This window comes from Mugil cephalus, chromosome 13 (assembly GCF_022458985.1).
Source record: "Mugil cephalus isolate CIBA_MC_2020 chromosome 13, CIBA_Mcephalus_1.1, whole genome shotgun sequence".
Taxonomy (NCBI): Eukaryota; Metazoa; Chordata; class Actinopteri; order Mugiliformes; family Mugilidae; genus Mugil; species Mugil cephalus.
The window spans coordinates 17,100,824-17,115,159 of record NC_061782.1 but is presented as its reverse complement, the minus strand read 5'-3'; the positions used below and the strand labels follow the sequence as shown (position 1 = coordinate 17,115,159).

At 39.8% G+C, this 14,336-nt stretch overlaps 2 protein-coding genes and 1 long non-coding RNA gene across 5 annotated transcripts in view; all 3 read left to right on the top strand.

Annotated features, from left to right (window-relative positions):
• LOC125018921 (proteoglycan 4-like) overlaps positions 1-14,336 on the top strand; it is a 51,383-nt gene that overhangs the window by 1,763 nt on the left and 35,284 nt on the right. The window lies entirely within an intron of this gene.
• On the top strand, positions 730-1,924 carry LOC125018923. The gene is made up of 4 exons (XR_007114005.1): positions 730-817; positions 981-1,007; positions 1,165-1,185; positions 1,898-1,924. It is a non-coding gene; the product is annotated as an uncharacterized LOC125018923 (long non-coding RNA).
• LOC125018918 (deleted in malignant brain tumors 1 protein-like) lies at positions 2,124-10,005 on the top strand. Of its 2 annotated transcripts, none has more exons than XM_047603354.1 (14): positions 2,124-2,295; positions 3,047-3,073; positions 3,650-3,670; positions 6,869-6,895; positions 7,053-7,076; positions 7,191-7,286; positions 7,371-7,406; positions 7,482-7,626; positions 7,827-8,032; positions 8,457-8,632; positions 8,736-8,966; positions 9,060-9,220; positions 9,538-9,782; positions 9,871-10,005. In XM_047603354.1, the coding sequence occupies exons 1-14, from the start codon at positions 2,217-2,219 to the stop codon at positions 9,915-9,917; spliced, it is 1,521 nt and encodes a 506-aa protein (XP_047459310.1). In that variant the 5' UTR covers positions 2,124-2,216; the 3' UTR covers positions 9,918-10,005. The 2 variants fall into 2 exon arrangements, with proteins under 2 accessions (XP_047459310.1, XP_047459309.1); XM_047603353.1 differs by having other exon boundaries at positions 7,050-7,076.

Sequence of the window (14,336 nt, the reverse complement as noted above, 5' to 3'; positions counted from 1 at the left end):
TGTCCTGATTTTTCTTTCAGTTCCCCCAGAAACAACAACAACTACACGTATGTAAATGTATGTTTGATCAGTTTCGTTAAAGCAAAAATGGTCATTTGAAATTCGTGATTGCACTAAGTCAGTAGAAAAGTAGTAAAGCTCAGCCCTCAGGTCTTTAACACTGTGATGAGCAGAGCATGAGTGAAAACTGACAGTTTTATCCTGATTTTTCTTTCAGTTGCCCCGGTAACAACTACAGGTATTTAATTGTTTGTTTGACCAATCATTTAAAAACAAAAATGACATCATTAAATTAGTTACTGCACCAACTCACTATAGAAGTAATAAAGCTCAGCCCTCAGGTCTTTGACACTGTGATCTTGAATTTTCGTTCAGTTGCCCTGGAAACAACAACAGTACCATGGACTACAGGTATTAAAATACTTCTTTGATCAATGATTTTTTCAATCAAAAACACAATATTAAATTACTTACTGTACTAATTCAGGATAACAATGATGTAGCTTAGCCCTCAGGTCTTTACCACTGTGACGAGCAGAGCAGGGGTGAAAACTGACTGTGTTATCCTGATTTTTCTTTCACTTGCCCCAGTAACAATAACACCTACAGGTATTAAAATGTTTTTGGTTCATTGATTTTAAAGCAAAAATGATTATCAGACATTACTTCTGCAGTAAAGTCCACGTGAAAAACTATACCACTGGGGTATCTGTAACTGTGATTGTAAGACTGTGATGAGCAGAGCAGGAGTGAAAAGTGACAGTTTTGTGTTATCCTGATTTTTCTTTCAGTGACCCTGGACCAACATCAACTATAGGTATTAAACGTTTGTTTGATCAACATTTTAAAGTAAAAATGATGATATTAAATTAGTTACTGCACCAAGTTAGTATAAAAATGATAAAGTTCATGCCTCAGTTCTTTAAGACTGTGAAGAGTAGGAGTAAGAACTGACAGTTTTACCCTGACTTTTCTTTCAGTTGCCCCGGAATCAATATCACCTACAGGTATTAAAATGTTTGTTGGATCGTTGATTTTAAAACAAAAATGATTATCAGACATTACTTCTGCAGTAACCCTAACCCTAAATTATTGGGGTATTTACAACTGTGACGAGCAGAGCAGGAGTAAAAACTGACAGTTTTATTCTGATTTTTCTTTCAGTTGCCCCGGTAACAACTACAGGTATTTAAGTGTTTCTTTGACCAATCATTTAAAAACAAAAATGACAACATTAAATTAGTTACTGCACCAAGTCAGTATAAAAATGATAAAGTTCATGCCTCAGTTCTTTAAACTGTGAGAGTAGAGTAAACTGAATTTACCTGATTTCTTTCGCCCTGGTAACAACAACAACCTGATCAGGTATAAAATTTTTTTGATCACGATTTTTAATCAAAAAGACATATTAAATTACTTACTGCACTAATCAGTAAAAATATAAGCTAGCCCTCAGGTCTTTGACCACTGTGATGACAGAGCAGGGGTGAAAATGACTGTGTATCCTGATTTTTCTTCAGTTGCCCAGTAACAAATACAACTACAGGTATTAAAATCTTTTTGATCATCGATTTTTAAAGCAAAAAATGATATTAAAATTACTTCTGCATAATCAGTGATAAACTAATATGTAGCTGACCTGTCTTTAAACTGTGATGAGCAGAGCAGGAGTGAAAACTGATAGTTGTGTTATCCTGATTTTTCTTTCATGCTTGGTACCAACAACAATTATGGGTATTTAAAAGTTTGTTTGATCAACTTTTTGAAGTAAAATGATAATATTAAATTAGTTACTGCACCAAGTCAGTATAAAAATGATAAAGTTCATGCCTCAGTTCTTTAAGACTGTGAAGAGTAGGAGTAAGAACTGACAGATTTACCCTGATTTCTCTTTCAGTGACCCTGGTACCAACAACAACTTCAGGTATTTAATTGTTTGTTTGACCAATCATTTGAAAACAGAGATGCTAATACTAAATTATGTTATGCACTAAGTCAGTGTAAGAGTAATAAAGCTCAGCCCTCAGGTCTTTGACACTGTGATCTTGAATTTTCTTTCAGTTGCCCTGGAAACAACAACAGTACCATGGACTACAGGTATTAAAATACTTCTTTGATCAACGATTTTTTCAATCAAAAACACAATATTAAATTACTTACTGTACTAATTCAGGATAACAATGATGTAGCTTAGCCCTCAGGTCTTTACCACTGTGATGAGCAGAGCAGGGGTGAAAACTGACTGTGTTATCCTGATTTTTCTTTCACTTGCCCCAGTAACAATTACACCTACAGGTATTAAAATGTTTGTTGGACCATCGATTTTAAAGCAAAAATGATTATCAGACATTACTTCTGCAGTAAAGTCCACCTGAAAAACTATACCACTGGGGTATCTGTAACTGTGATTGTAAGACTGTGATGAGCAGAGCAGGAGTGAAAAGTGACAGTTTTGTGTTATCCTGATTTTTCTTTCAGTGACCCTGGTACCAACATCAACTATAGGTATTTAAACGTTTGTTTGATCAACTTTTTAAAGTAAAAATGATGATATTAAATTAGTTACTGCATCAAGTCAGTATAAAAATGATAAAGTTCATGCCTCAGTTCTTTAAGACTGTGAAGAGTAGGAGTAACAACTGACAGTTTTACCCTGACTTTTCTTTCAGTTGCCCCGGAATCAATATCACCTACAGGTATTAAAATGTTTGTTGGACCATCCATTTTAAAGCAAAAATGATTGTAAGACATTACTTCTGCAGTAACCCTAACCCTAAATTATTGGGGTATTTATAACTGTGACGAGCAGAGCAGGAGTGAAAAGTGATAGTTTTGTGTTATCCTGATTTTTCTTTCAATGCTGGTACCAACAACAATTATGGGTATTTAAAAGTTTGTTTGATCAACTTTGAAAAGTAAAAATGCTGATATTAAATTAGTTACTGCACCAAGTCAGTATAAAAATGATAAAGTTCATGCCTCAGTTCTTTAAGACTGTGAAGAGTAGGAGTAAGAACTGACATTTTTACCCTGATTTTTCTTTCAGTGACCCTGGTACCAACAACAACTTCAGGTATTTAATTGTTTGTTTGACCAATCACTTGAAAACAGAGATGCTAATACTGAATTATGTTATGCACTAAGTCAGTGCAACAGTAATAAAGCTCAGCCCTCAGGTCTTTGACACTGTGAAGAGTAGAGCAGGAGTGAAAACTGACTGTGTTATCCTGATTTTTCTTTCAGTTGCCCCAGTAACACCTACAGGTATTAAAATGTTTGTTGGACCATCGATTTTAAAGCAAAAATGATTATCAGACATTACTTCTGCAGTAAAGTCCACGTGAAAAACTATACCACTGGGGTATCTGTAACTGTGACTGTAAGACTGTGACGAGCAGAGCAGGAGTGAAAAGTGACAGTTTTGTGTTATCCTGATTTTTCTTTCAGTGACCCTTTTACCAACAACAACTTCAGGTATTTAATTGTTTGTTTGACCAATCATTTGAAAACAGATCTGCTAATACTGAATTAGGTTATGCACTAAGTCAGTGCAAGAGTAATAAATCTCAGCCCTCAGGTCTTTCCCACTGTGATGAGCAGAGCAGGGGTGAAAACTGACAGATTTATTTTATCCTGATTTTTCTTTCAGTTGCCCCTGTACCAACTACAGGTATTTAAGTGTGTGTTTGATCAATTTATTTAAAAGCAAAAATGATAATATTAAATTAGTTACTGCATCTAGACAGTATAAAAATCATAAAGCCCAGCCCTCAGGTCTTTAACACTCAGTGCGTGTACATGCAGAGGTTAATGGAGCTATGCCTGAAATACGACTTTCTGACTACAGTCCTTGTCCCAGTTTACATGCAGCGGAGAAAATCGAATAACTGTCCTCCTCCTCCACACTAGGTGGCAATATGTATCTTTTCAGTGGGTTAGTACTAGGGCTGAACAATATATCGTTATCGTATCTGTATCGAGATATGAACATTCAAGATATTAATATCGAAAAAGAAACGATATAGACGATATACAGCTCTGGCCGTCACAATAAAAATCATTTTTACGATTGCCCTTGAATGCATCGCTCAGACTAGGCAACCGCCAACCTTATTTCATGCTTGCTGTGGATCAACAGCTGAAGCCAACCATTGAAAAAACATAGGGGGGCGGGAATGAGGGAGAGTGCGGGAGATAATGCTGCTGGTGGCGGTGCAGAATTCGCCAAAAACATAATCATCCTCCCTTATTTGGAGGTATTTTGGATTCAAAAAGGACGATGTCAACCGGAATGAGGTGTTGTGCAGGTCATTTAACAATCATTTTTCACCACCTGAAACAACACCATCGCGAAATTCGTGGACGTGATTTATTTATTCATAATTTATGTTAATGTTGATGACTGATAGCAAGTTATTAAAAATAAAACTGCACTTTCCAAATATTTTTTGTATAGATGTAGTCATGTCGTCTCAGATAGATAGAGACAGACAGACAGATAGATAGATGCTTTATTAATCTCAAACTGGGAAATTTCACCTTGCAGCAGCAAAGTACAGGCACTCAACACCATACATACTACATACATACATAGAAACACAATCTACTATATACACGTTATTTACAGAATTATAAAAATAAGTGAATTAAAGCAAAACGTGTACACAAGGAGGGAAAAGAAATAATGTACAGAGTGTTATCTGTCACATGCAGGTGAGGAGTTGAACAGGCGTATGGCTTGAGGCAGGAAAGATTTCCTGTAGCGTTCTTTGAAACAACGGAGTTGTCTGAGACTCTTGGAGAAGGCGCTCCGTTGTCTGTCTATCGTTTAGTGAAGAGGGTGGTCGGGATTATCCATGACTGATACAGTTTGTTAAGTGTCCTCCTCTCCACTACCACCTCAAAAGTTTCCTGCCTGCAGCCAATGACAGAGCCACCCTTCCCTCCCCCAGAAAAGGGTGCTTGCCACAACAGACTGGTAGAAGATCTCCAGCATCTTACTGCACATGTTGAAGGATCTCAGCCTTCTCAGGAAGTAGAGTCTGCTGCAGGCCTTCTTGTATACAGCTGTACTGTTGGCCTTCCAGTTCTGTCTGCTGAGGGGCTGAGGAGCTGTTCCTTTCCTCCTGAAGTCAACCACCATCTCATTGGTCTTGTCCACATTAAGCAGCAGGTGATTCCTTACAACCCACTCCACAAATCTGTCCACCAGTCTTTTATACTCCTCTTCATCCCGTCCACCGCATATACACCCCACAACTGCAGAGTCATCAGAAAATTTCTGTATGTGACATGACTCTGAGTTGTGCTGAAAGTCAGTGGTGTATAAGGTGAACAGGAACGGAGCGACACCGCTCACCACCACATCAGAGAGGACAAATTTCACAGTTGCAGCAGCAATGTACAGGCACTCAACACCATACATACTATATAACAGGAAAACACAATATAGTATATACACGATACAGTAACCAGAAAAGAAATTAAATAGGACACAGAGCAGGCAGCAAAAAGACATTAAATAGGACAGACACAACAGTCAACAAAAAATCCAGCCATGACGGGCGTACGCAAAGGAAAAGGCATCAGTGGTGTCCACCAAGAAGCACTGTATGCTAAGACTGTCCAGGTGGTTGATGTGATGAACACTGTTGTAAAAACTGTCAACATAATTCGAGCTAGAGGACTGTACCACAGAGAATTTCAAGCTTTCCTATCTGATGTGGAGCTGCGGCTCTGTGCTGCAGTGGTTTTATTCACTGAGATCAGAAATCGACCAGTTTTTGAAAGAGAAGGGCCGACCTCTTCATGAACTGAGTGACCCTTTGTGGCTGGCAGACCTGGCATTTTTAGTTGATCTTACTCATCATCTGAATACACTGAACAAGAACCTACAAGACAAAGAACAGCTGGTGCCACACCTGCATGCGCACATGAAAGCCTTCTGTGTAAAGCTCTGCCTGTTTGAGACACAACTACGAAAGTTTAATGCTCCCCACACTATCTGAAATCAAATCTGCTTTTCCAAAGGCTGACCTTTCTGCTAAAAAGGAAAAATATGTGTCTGTGATTGCATCTCTCATGACAGAATTCAACCTGCGTTTCCAAGATTTTTCTGTCATTGAAAAAATAAATCAAGCTGTTCTCGACCCCCTTTCTGGTGGATGCAGAAGAAGTGGAAGAGAGTAGGCAGTTAGAACTGATTGAAATGTGTGTCTTAATGCACCACACCACATCCAGGGTCACAGGGTCACGGTGTAGGGGCTTGCTTCCTCATCAGGGACTGAGGAAGCACAGTAATAGGGACACTGTCACTTTTCATTATCCATTGGCACAGCTTGGGGGGCCTGGTCCTCCGCTAGCAGGGGGATCTTGGGCTGGCGGTCTGTGGCCCCACGGCCGTTGGTAGGGGTATCTACCTAGGTTCTCTGGTGTCCTCTTGGCCTGGCTTTGTCTCCTGGTGCTGCGTGGCGACGGGTTCGTGGCGGCTTCCTTGGGTACCCGGTTGTTCCGGTATCGACTGGTTCGGGTGGTGGCTTGGTGCTTCCCCTCTCCCTTCGATGGGGGGCTGGGGTCTCTCCCTGGCGGGTGGGGGTTCTCTCTTCCCGTGGTCTCCCTGGCCCGGGTGCGCCAGGGGCATGGGGCCGGCTCCCTGGCCCCCCTGCTCGGATGGCCCGTCCCTGGTTGGGCGCTGGGCCGGTGCCCGTCTGCGGGGGCTTTGCTGGGCTCCTGGGGGAGTCCTCTCGGCTGGAGAGGTGTCCATGGCTGCCCTGCGGGCGGGGGGTGGGGTCTTTGGGGGGGGTGTTGGCGGCGGTGGGTGGACGGGCTGAAAACAGTTTTAATTGTGATATCCTGATTTTTCTTTCAGTTGCCCCAGTAGCAACAACAACTACAAGTATGTAAATGTTTGTTTGATCAATTCTTTTGAAGCAAAAATTATCAGCCACTATAAAAATAATGAAGCCCTCAGGTCTTTACCACTGTAACAAGAAGAGCAGAAGTAAAAACTGACAATTTTACTTCTATGACCCTAACCCCTTTTCTTCCAGCAGCAACAACACCACCAGGGACCACAGGTCTTTAAATATTTCTTTGATCAAACATTTAAAGCAACAACTCTACTGAATTCATCTTTTCTTATTGAGGATCTTCAACAGTCTGGTGAGACATTATCCTCCTGTGTTTTCCAGCACCCTCATGTCGTTACAACTGTGGCAGTTACCTGGGAATCTGCTCGTGCTCACACGATTGTCAATACTATGGCAACTGTTGCCCTGACTTTGAGGGTAGGTATCATGTCAGCCAATGTACAATACATCAGTGCCCCACCCCCCACATGATTTCTGAAACATTTTCTTTTCTTCAAATAGCGTATTGTTCAGTGACAACTTACCCACCAAACACAGGTCAGACCCTCAGTGTGTAAAAATAGCCTTTTGCATTATACTTCTGGCAATGACGTCTACCATATCCACCTTCAGCGGCCCCTTGTGGAGGCTCGTTGTTTAGCTCCGGCACTTTCTCCAGCCCCAACCATCCCTCCTACTACCAGGACAACAGCTACTGTGTCTGGCAGCTAAGGACTACATATGACCGAAGAATATTCCTGGCATTCACATACCTGCAGTGAGTAAAGAAGGGCGTGAAAGAGCAGTATTATTATTTTCATTACTATTATTACTATCAAAAGTTAGGAAATTATGTGAAAACAGATGTAAGATATAAAAAACAAAACAAAAAAGAACTTAATAAATTTGTTATAATTTTTCAACTTTTTCTCAACAATCACAGTAATTTAGAGCTTTTCCTTTTTTAAAAAATAAAAGACTGGAGAGCTGCTGCTCCTGTGACTACATATCTGTCTATGATGGGCCAGATACTTATTCCCCATATTTGGGGAAGGTTTGCAACAGCAGCATGAACTCTTTCCACTCCTCTTCCGACTACATGACTGTGGTCTTCCGCGCTGATGGATCTGTTGTCGCTCGAGGGTTCAAGGCTGAGTTCTTCAGCACTCTGACACCAAGCTCAGGTACAGTTACTGTACAAATAATAATGGATAATAATTCAGATCTTTACAATCACTCGAAGTTCGTGGTAGACTGTTCAAAGTCGCTTTCAATTTTAGCAAAATGAAAAGAGTTCAGTTCATCCTTAGAGCATTGTGAATATCTACCAATGTCTACCAATTCTCATGCCAGACCATTCAGTAGCTTCACTATAAATAAGCATGTTAACCTCACAGTGGGACATTGAATGAATAAAGCCAGATTGCACCAAATACCTGTCAAGAAATTACATTAAATATTTTTGGAAATATCTCTGTCAGGACCAAGTTGAAGACCGAGCAACCCAAGATCCAAACCACTAGAATGATTAAAAATAAACAGTGTCATTTTACTAGCTATCCTAAAAGTAATTCCAGCTGTTGTCTTGTGAACATCACTTTATGTCAGGTCACGTGGACTGCTCCTCAGATTACATGACCATTGTGCTTAAGAACAGTTACCTGAACTCTCTGGGCTATAACGGCAACAGTCTCTATCTGAATGACCCGTACTGCAGACCTCAGATTTCCAGTTACCAGGTGGTCTTCAAATTCCCCATCAACAGCTGTGGCAATGTTAAAGGGGTAAGAAATGCTCCACCTTCTGGAGAACACTTACATGTTTTCCCCTTATAATTCTCTCTTATAGCAAGTTTTACATTTTCCAATGTCTTCTTCTTTTTAAAAGTTTCACAACGGCAAAGTCGTGTACACAAACGCTCTCCATACCAGCGACAACAGCTCCGGAGAGATCACACGGCGCTCTTACTTCAAGATGAACGTCAGCTGTCTAATGGAGCAGGACTCAGTCTCCCAGATTTTGTATGTTGTCCAACATCCTGGTAAAAGCAGCATTATAGGCACGGGCAGATTCAACACCAGCATGGCCTTCTACACGTCCAGCAGCTACTACTCTAGGGTGTGTTTGTGGTAGTTAAGGAGTGACTGCGAAGAAAAAATATGTCCTGCTGGAAATATATGATGCTGATATTTTGCTTTCAACTTCTGTCAGGTGACTCAAGATCCTTATGAGGTAGCACCCAATCAGAACTTATATGTCCAAGTGGACCTGACACTGGGAGACAGCTCAGTGGTCATCTTTCTTGATACTTGCGTGGCTTCACCATCCCCCCATGATTTTGAGACCAGACGTTACTACTTGGTCCGTAACGGGTAAGATGAAAGTGTGCTTTGCTTATTTTCCCGCAGTCTACAGCATGGGAAAACAAGAGAATTTGTGATGGGAATGCTATACAGTGACATTCAGTGATACTTATGCTTACAGTAATTTTATACCCCTACATTAAAGAAAAAGAAACATTGCACTTTCACCACACTATTTTATATCGACATTTTAAGATTTTATATTCAATCACATTATAATTAAACTGATTATTGAGTCTTTTTTGGGCTTGTGACTTCCTAACTACAGTTTTTAAAATACTAAATATCTGTACTTTCAAGTAACACCATCTTTGTTTCTCTTTTAGATGTCCCATTGATAACACCTACTATTCCTACGTTTCTGGCAATTGCACCTACGCCCGTTTCACATTTAAGGCCTTCCAGTTCCTCCGAGCTAGTGAGTCGGTCTTCCTCCAGTGCAAAGTCCTGATATGCCAAGCCTCTGACTACAACTCCCGCTGCCGCCGTGGCTGCAGCAATCGTGTTGCCAGAGACCTGGCGTCACAGCAAGAAAGCCAAACTCTGGTACTGGGTCCCATTAAACTCAAAGGTTTGTATGAATTTACACCTGTGAAAAAAGTTTTAGGCTACAAGAAAGAAGTCACAGCAATAAGACTTGTTACTATTCTTTTTCACAGGCCCTGGGAAACAGGAAGAAGGGACTAATGAGCAGAGCAAGGCCTAACTTGACACTGCAGCATCATACTCCAATCAACTTTTAACAACTCTTTCTGTTCCATTTTATTATGATTTATTGTGATTAAAAGCATCATTAAAAGACAGTTTGTGTATTTCATTATGTCAAACCTAATGAGCATGAAATAGTGACATCCCATAAATAATAACATGTCTAAAATATATTGAATATACAAATGTGGAGGAAAAGACAACACAGAAGAAACATTCAGTTTTTACTTATACTTTAAAAAACTTTACTTATAAATTAGTTAGATTAATCCATCTCACAATAAAATGATTCACTATACCAGAAGGAGAGAGTGATCACCCAAAGGCTTCAACATTCACAATTACCTATCAATCTACAACACACCGAGAGAACATAAGGCAGTCGTTACTGGATGTCCTCGTTACTGGTGAGGAGGTGGCCCTAAAACAACAGACAACAGTACCCAAGACTAGTGTCCGACCGATATGGATTTTTTGGCCCAATATCGATAGCCGATATTAGACGAGGTGCAACCACCGACAGCCGATATGCAACCGACATAGTGCGTTTTTGAGCTGGATTGAAAACAGGCCGATTGTGCATAGATTTTGCACCGATATTATTATGTAATAGTACAGTCACAGTCACAGTAGTACAGACAGATGCTTTCTTAAACCAATGTCTTTATTTAAGACTTTTAACATTGAACAGACTTTTTTAAAATGTCAATTAACATTTGGACTTAGAGACTTAGAAAGAGTGCAGATTGGCACACAAACAAAAATTAAATAATGTAGCAGAACTTTCAATAAATAAATACAAAAATAAATAAACCAATCTAAATAAAGAACACGCTGTCACGCGAGTTGATGCTGTGGTTGTACACACCCGTGCTGGTTAATGACTTATGGGGACTTTTCGGCTCAGGAGGGAGTGGAGCGTTGATGCGAGCCAATCTACTTCAACCATCCACCAGCCACAGAAAGGGGGAATGATAGGAAAGTTTTTTCTAATTTACTGAGAAACAATGCCCAGGTCAGCAAACATGCCCAAAAACACGTCGTTCATTCGTCCCCTTCATAACCAACCCCGCTGTGGACACACACACACACCCACACGCACGCACACGCACACACAATCAAACCAAGCCAAAATGACGACAATAAAATATAAGTGATCCCGCGTCGTGTCGGGGAGACTAGTGTTTTCTTGGTTAAATCCTTTTAGCATATATTAAACTGTAACCCCTCGATGCTTATTTGCAAACTGCTAACGTCACTCATGTAATGCTACTACTGAGACAAAATCTACAATGATATAGAAAAGTTGCCTCGCAGTTATTTTACACCGGAGATTTTGGCCAGACACACTTTTGAAGGGGCAATGAAATGTGGCCTATAATTGTTGTTCCAATTATGTTTTCATGTTTACAGTTACTTAATTCATGAACTAACTAACCGTGACTTGTCACACTTTGTTTTTTCTATCGACGCAACATTTCACCGATACGATTGAACCCCCGATAGAACTGAAGCCGTCCTATTGGGACCCGATATGTCGGTGACCGATAATCGGTCGGTCACTACCCAAGACACAAGACTCCTTGCTTAAGTAGCAGTCTTACTGCGACACGATTTTGCTTTTTTGACACTGAACATCTATCCAACCATTCAGATACAATACTCAGTAAATATTCAGAAAAACACAATAATCCTTATTTGAAACTTGAGAAAAGAGGAAATTGAGGAAATTTTTTGAAATGGATAGAATTATTATATACCAATCCTACAGCACGAGTAATGACGAATTACAACTTATCAAGCCTGCTTACTCTAGAGAGGTCAACTTGTCAGGGCTGTCCTCTCTCCCCACTATTGTTCATTTTGGCCATTGAGCCTTTATCCATGTCCATTAGAGCCAAAGCCAATTTGTCAGGAATAACAATCGGTGATCATGAACATAGGTTATCGTTATATGCAGACGATGTAATTCTCTTTTTGTCAAACTTATCAGACAGTATCCAGACATTATTACACCTAATTAATAGGTTTGGTCAGTTTTCTGGATACAGTATCAATAATTCTATACACACAACAAAAGAACTAATCGAGTTATAATTAATGCGAGGGCTTGCCCTATCTTGAAATGAAACTTCAAACTTTATTTATTTATATAGCACTTTTCATACTTAAAAGCAACCCAAAGTGCTTTACACTTTGGGTTGAGGTGAGGTGAGGTGAGGTGAGGAAACACTGGAGGACTAAAACACTAAAACAATAAGACAATAAAATATGGTAGGACATTAAAACAAGTAGATAAAGAAAAAAAAATTAAAAAAAATAAAATAAAAATAATAAGCATAGATACTATAGATAAATAAAGTAATAAAATAATAAATGAAGAGTTGAAACACTCTTTACCAATAAAAGCTCATTAAAGCTCAAAAGTAAGTTAACGAACCATGTAAAAGTAAACCACATAAAATACAAATAAGATAACTACAAATCCAATGTGATAAAATACAGATGATAGGAATTAAAATCATGAAAAGGCTTGATTTAAAAGGTGAGTCTTGAGCCTCTTTTTTAAAAGTATCAACAGTCTCTGCTGCCCTGAGGTTCTCCGCTGTTCCACAATCGGGGGCCATATAAGCTGAATGCCACATCCCCATGTGTCCTAGATCTAACTTGTGGTATAGTTAAAAGACCAGTGCCGGAGGACCTCAGGGTTCGTGAGGGTTGATACAGTAAGAGTAAGTCAGAAAAATAAGAAGGCCCAAGACCGTTAGTCATTTAAAAACTACTAAAAGAACGTTAAAATCAATCCTGAAATGCACGAGGAGCCAATGCAGTGATTTTAAAACTGGTGTAATGTGCTCTCGCCCTCGGGTCCTCGTCAGCACACGAGCAGCTGAATTTTGTAAAAGTTGTAAATTGTAAGTGTTCTTTTTAGGATGACCAGAGAGCAGAGCATTACAATAATCCAGACGACAAGAGGTAAAAGCATGCATCAGCACCTTTGTGCTAGCCCGAGAAAGAAACGGGAGGGGTCTGGATTATATTCTTGAGATGGTAAAAACCTATCTTTGTAATATTTTTCATATGCGGAATAAAACTAAGCTCAGAGTCAAAAATTACGCCCAGATTTTTTACAGATTGTGAAATCTTAAAATCCTGTAGTTTTGGTAAAAGTTTCTCTCTCTGGCGCTCAGGACCAATGACTAAAACCTCTGTTTTGTCCTGGTTGAGCTGTAGGAAATTCTCTGCCATCCATGACTTAATATCTAAAATACAGTTTAAAAGGGCATCAGTAGGCCTTGTGTTATCAGGAGACACGGAGATGTACAGCTGTGTATCATCTGTATAACTATGAAAATTTATGCCGTGTCTCCTGATGACGTGCCCCAGGGGAAGCATATATAAGTTAAAGGGGGTTGGGCCTAGAATTGACTCCTGGAGAACCCCACACTCAATCCCATGGGTTCCTGAGGAATATGTATCCAAACTTACAAAGAAGCTCCTATCAGAGAGGTATGTTAGAGAAACGAGTTCAGAACAGTGCCAGAGAGGCCGACCAGGTGCCTCAGTCTGTTAATTAAAATACGATGGTCTACTGTATCGAAGGCGACGGTTAGATCCAGCAGAACCAAGACTGTGAGTTTATGGTTATCTAAAGAGCACCTGATGTCATATAAGATCTTTAAAAGGGCCGTCTCTGTACTGTGGTTCATCCTAAAACCAGACTGATGCTTCTCTAAGACGTTCCTACTCAAGAAATCATTTACTTGAATAACAAATATTTTTTCTATAATTTTGCTTAAAAATGGTAAGTTGGATACTGGCCGATAGTTGTTTAAATTATTTGGGTCCAAATGGCTCTAATTCAGAAGGGGCCTCACCACCAAAGGAGGCAGGGAAGACACCTGTCTGAAGAGAGCAATTCACCAAATATAGCAGCTGTTCCTCAAAAAATCCATAAAATGTTTTAAAAAAACGGTGTGGGAATTGGGTCTAAAAGGCAGGTTGTGGGCATTACTTGGGAGAAAACTCGACCAAGTGTCCTCGCATCAACCAGGGCAAAATTCTCCAGTGTTTCCTTGCGTAAAATCAATGATCCAGGTGTGTCAATGGTTAAAATCTGTTGAGGTAAAAGACTCAACCTAATGTCATTGATTTTACCTCTGAAGTGGTGGAAAAGGAATTTGGGGTCGTTTTTGTGTTCTGTGATTAGTTTATGGAAGGGGGAAATTCTGGCCTGTTTGACTGAGTTATTGTAAGTTTTAAGGAGCTCCTGTAATATTTCATAATGTACTGTAAGCTTTGATTTTCTCCATCTCCTCTCCTGCAGTTTCTTTTCAGATGTTTAATTTCTTCATTTCTCTACGGCGGTGTAGGTCTCAATTTAATTATCTTAATAACAGGTTAATAATCAGCCACT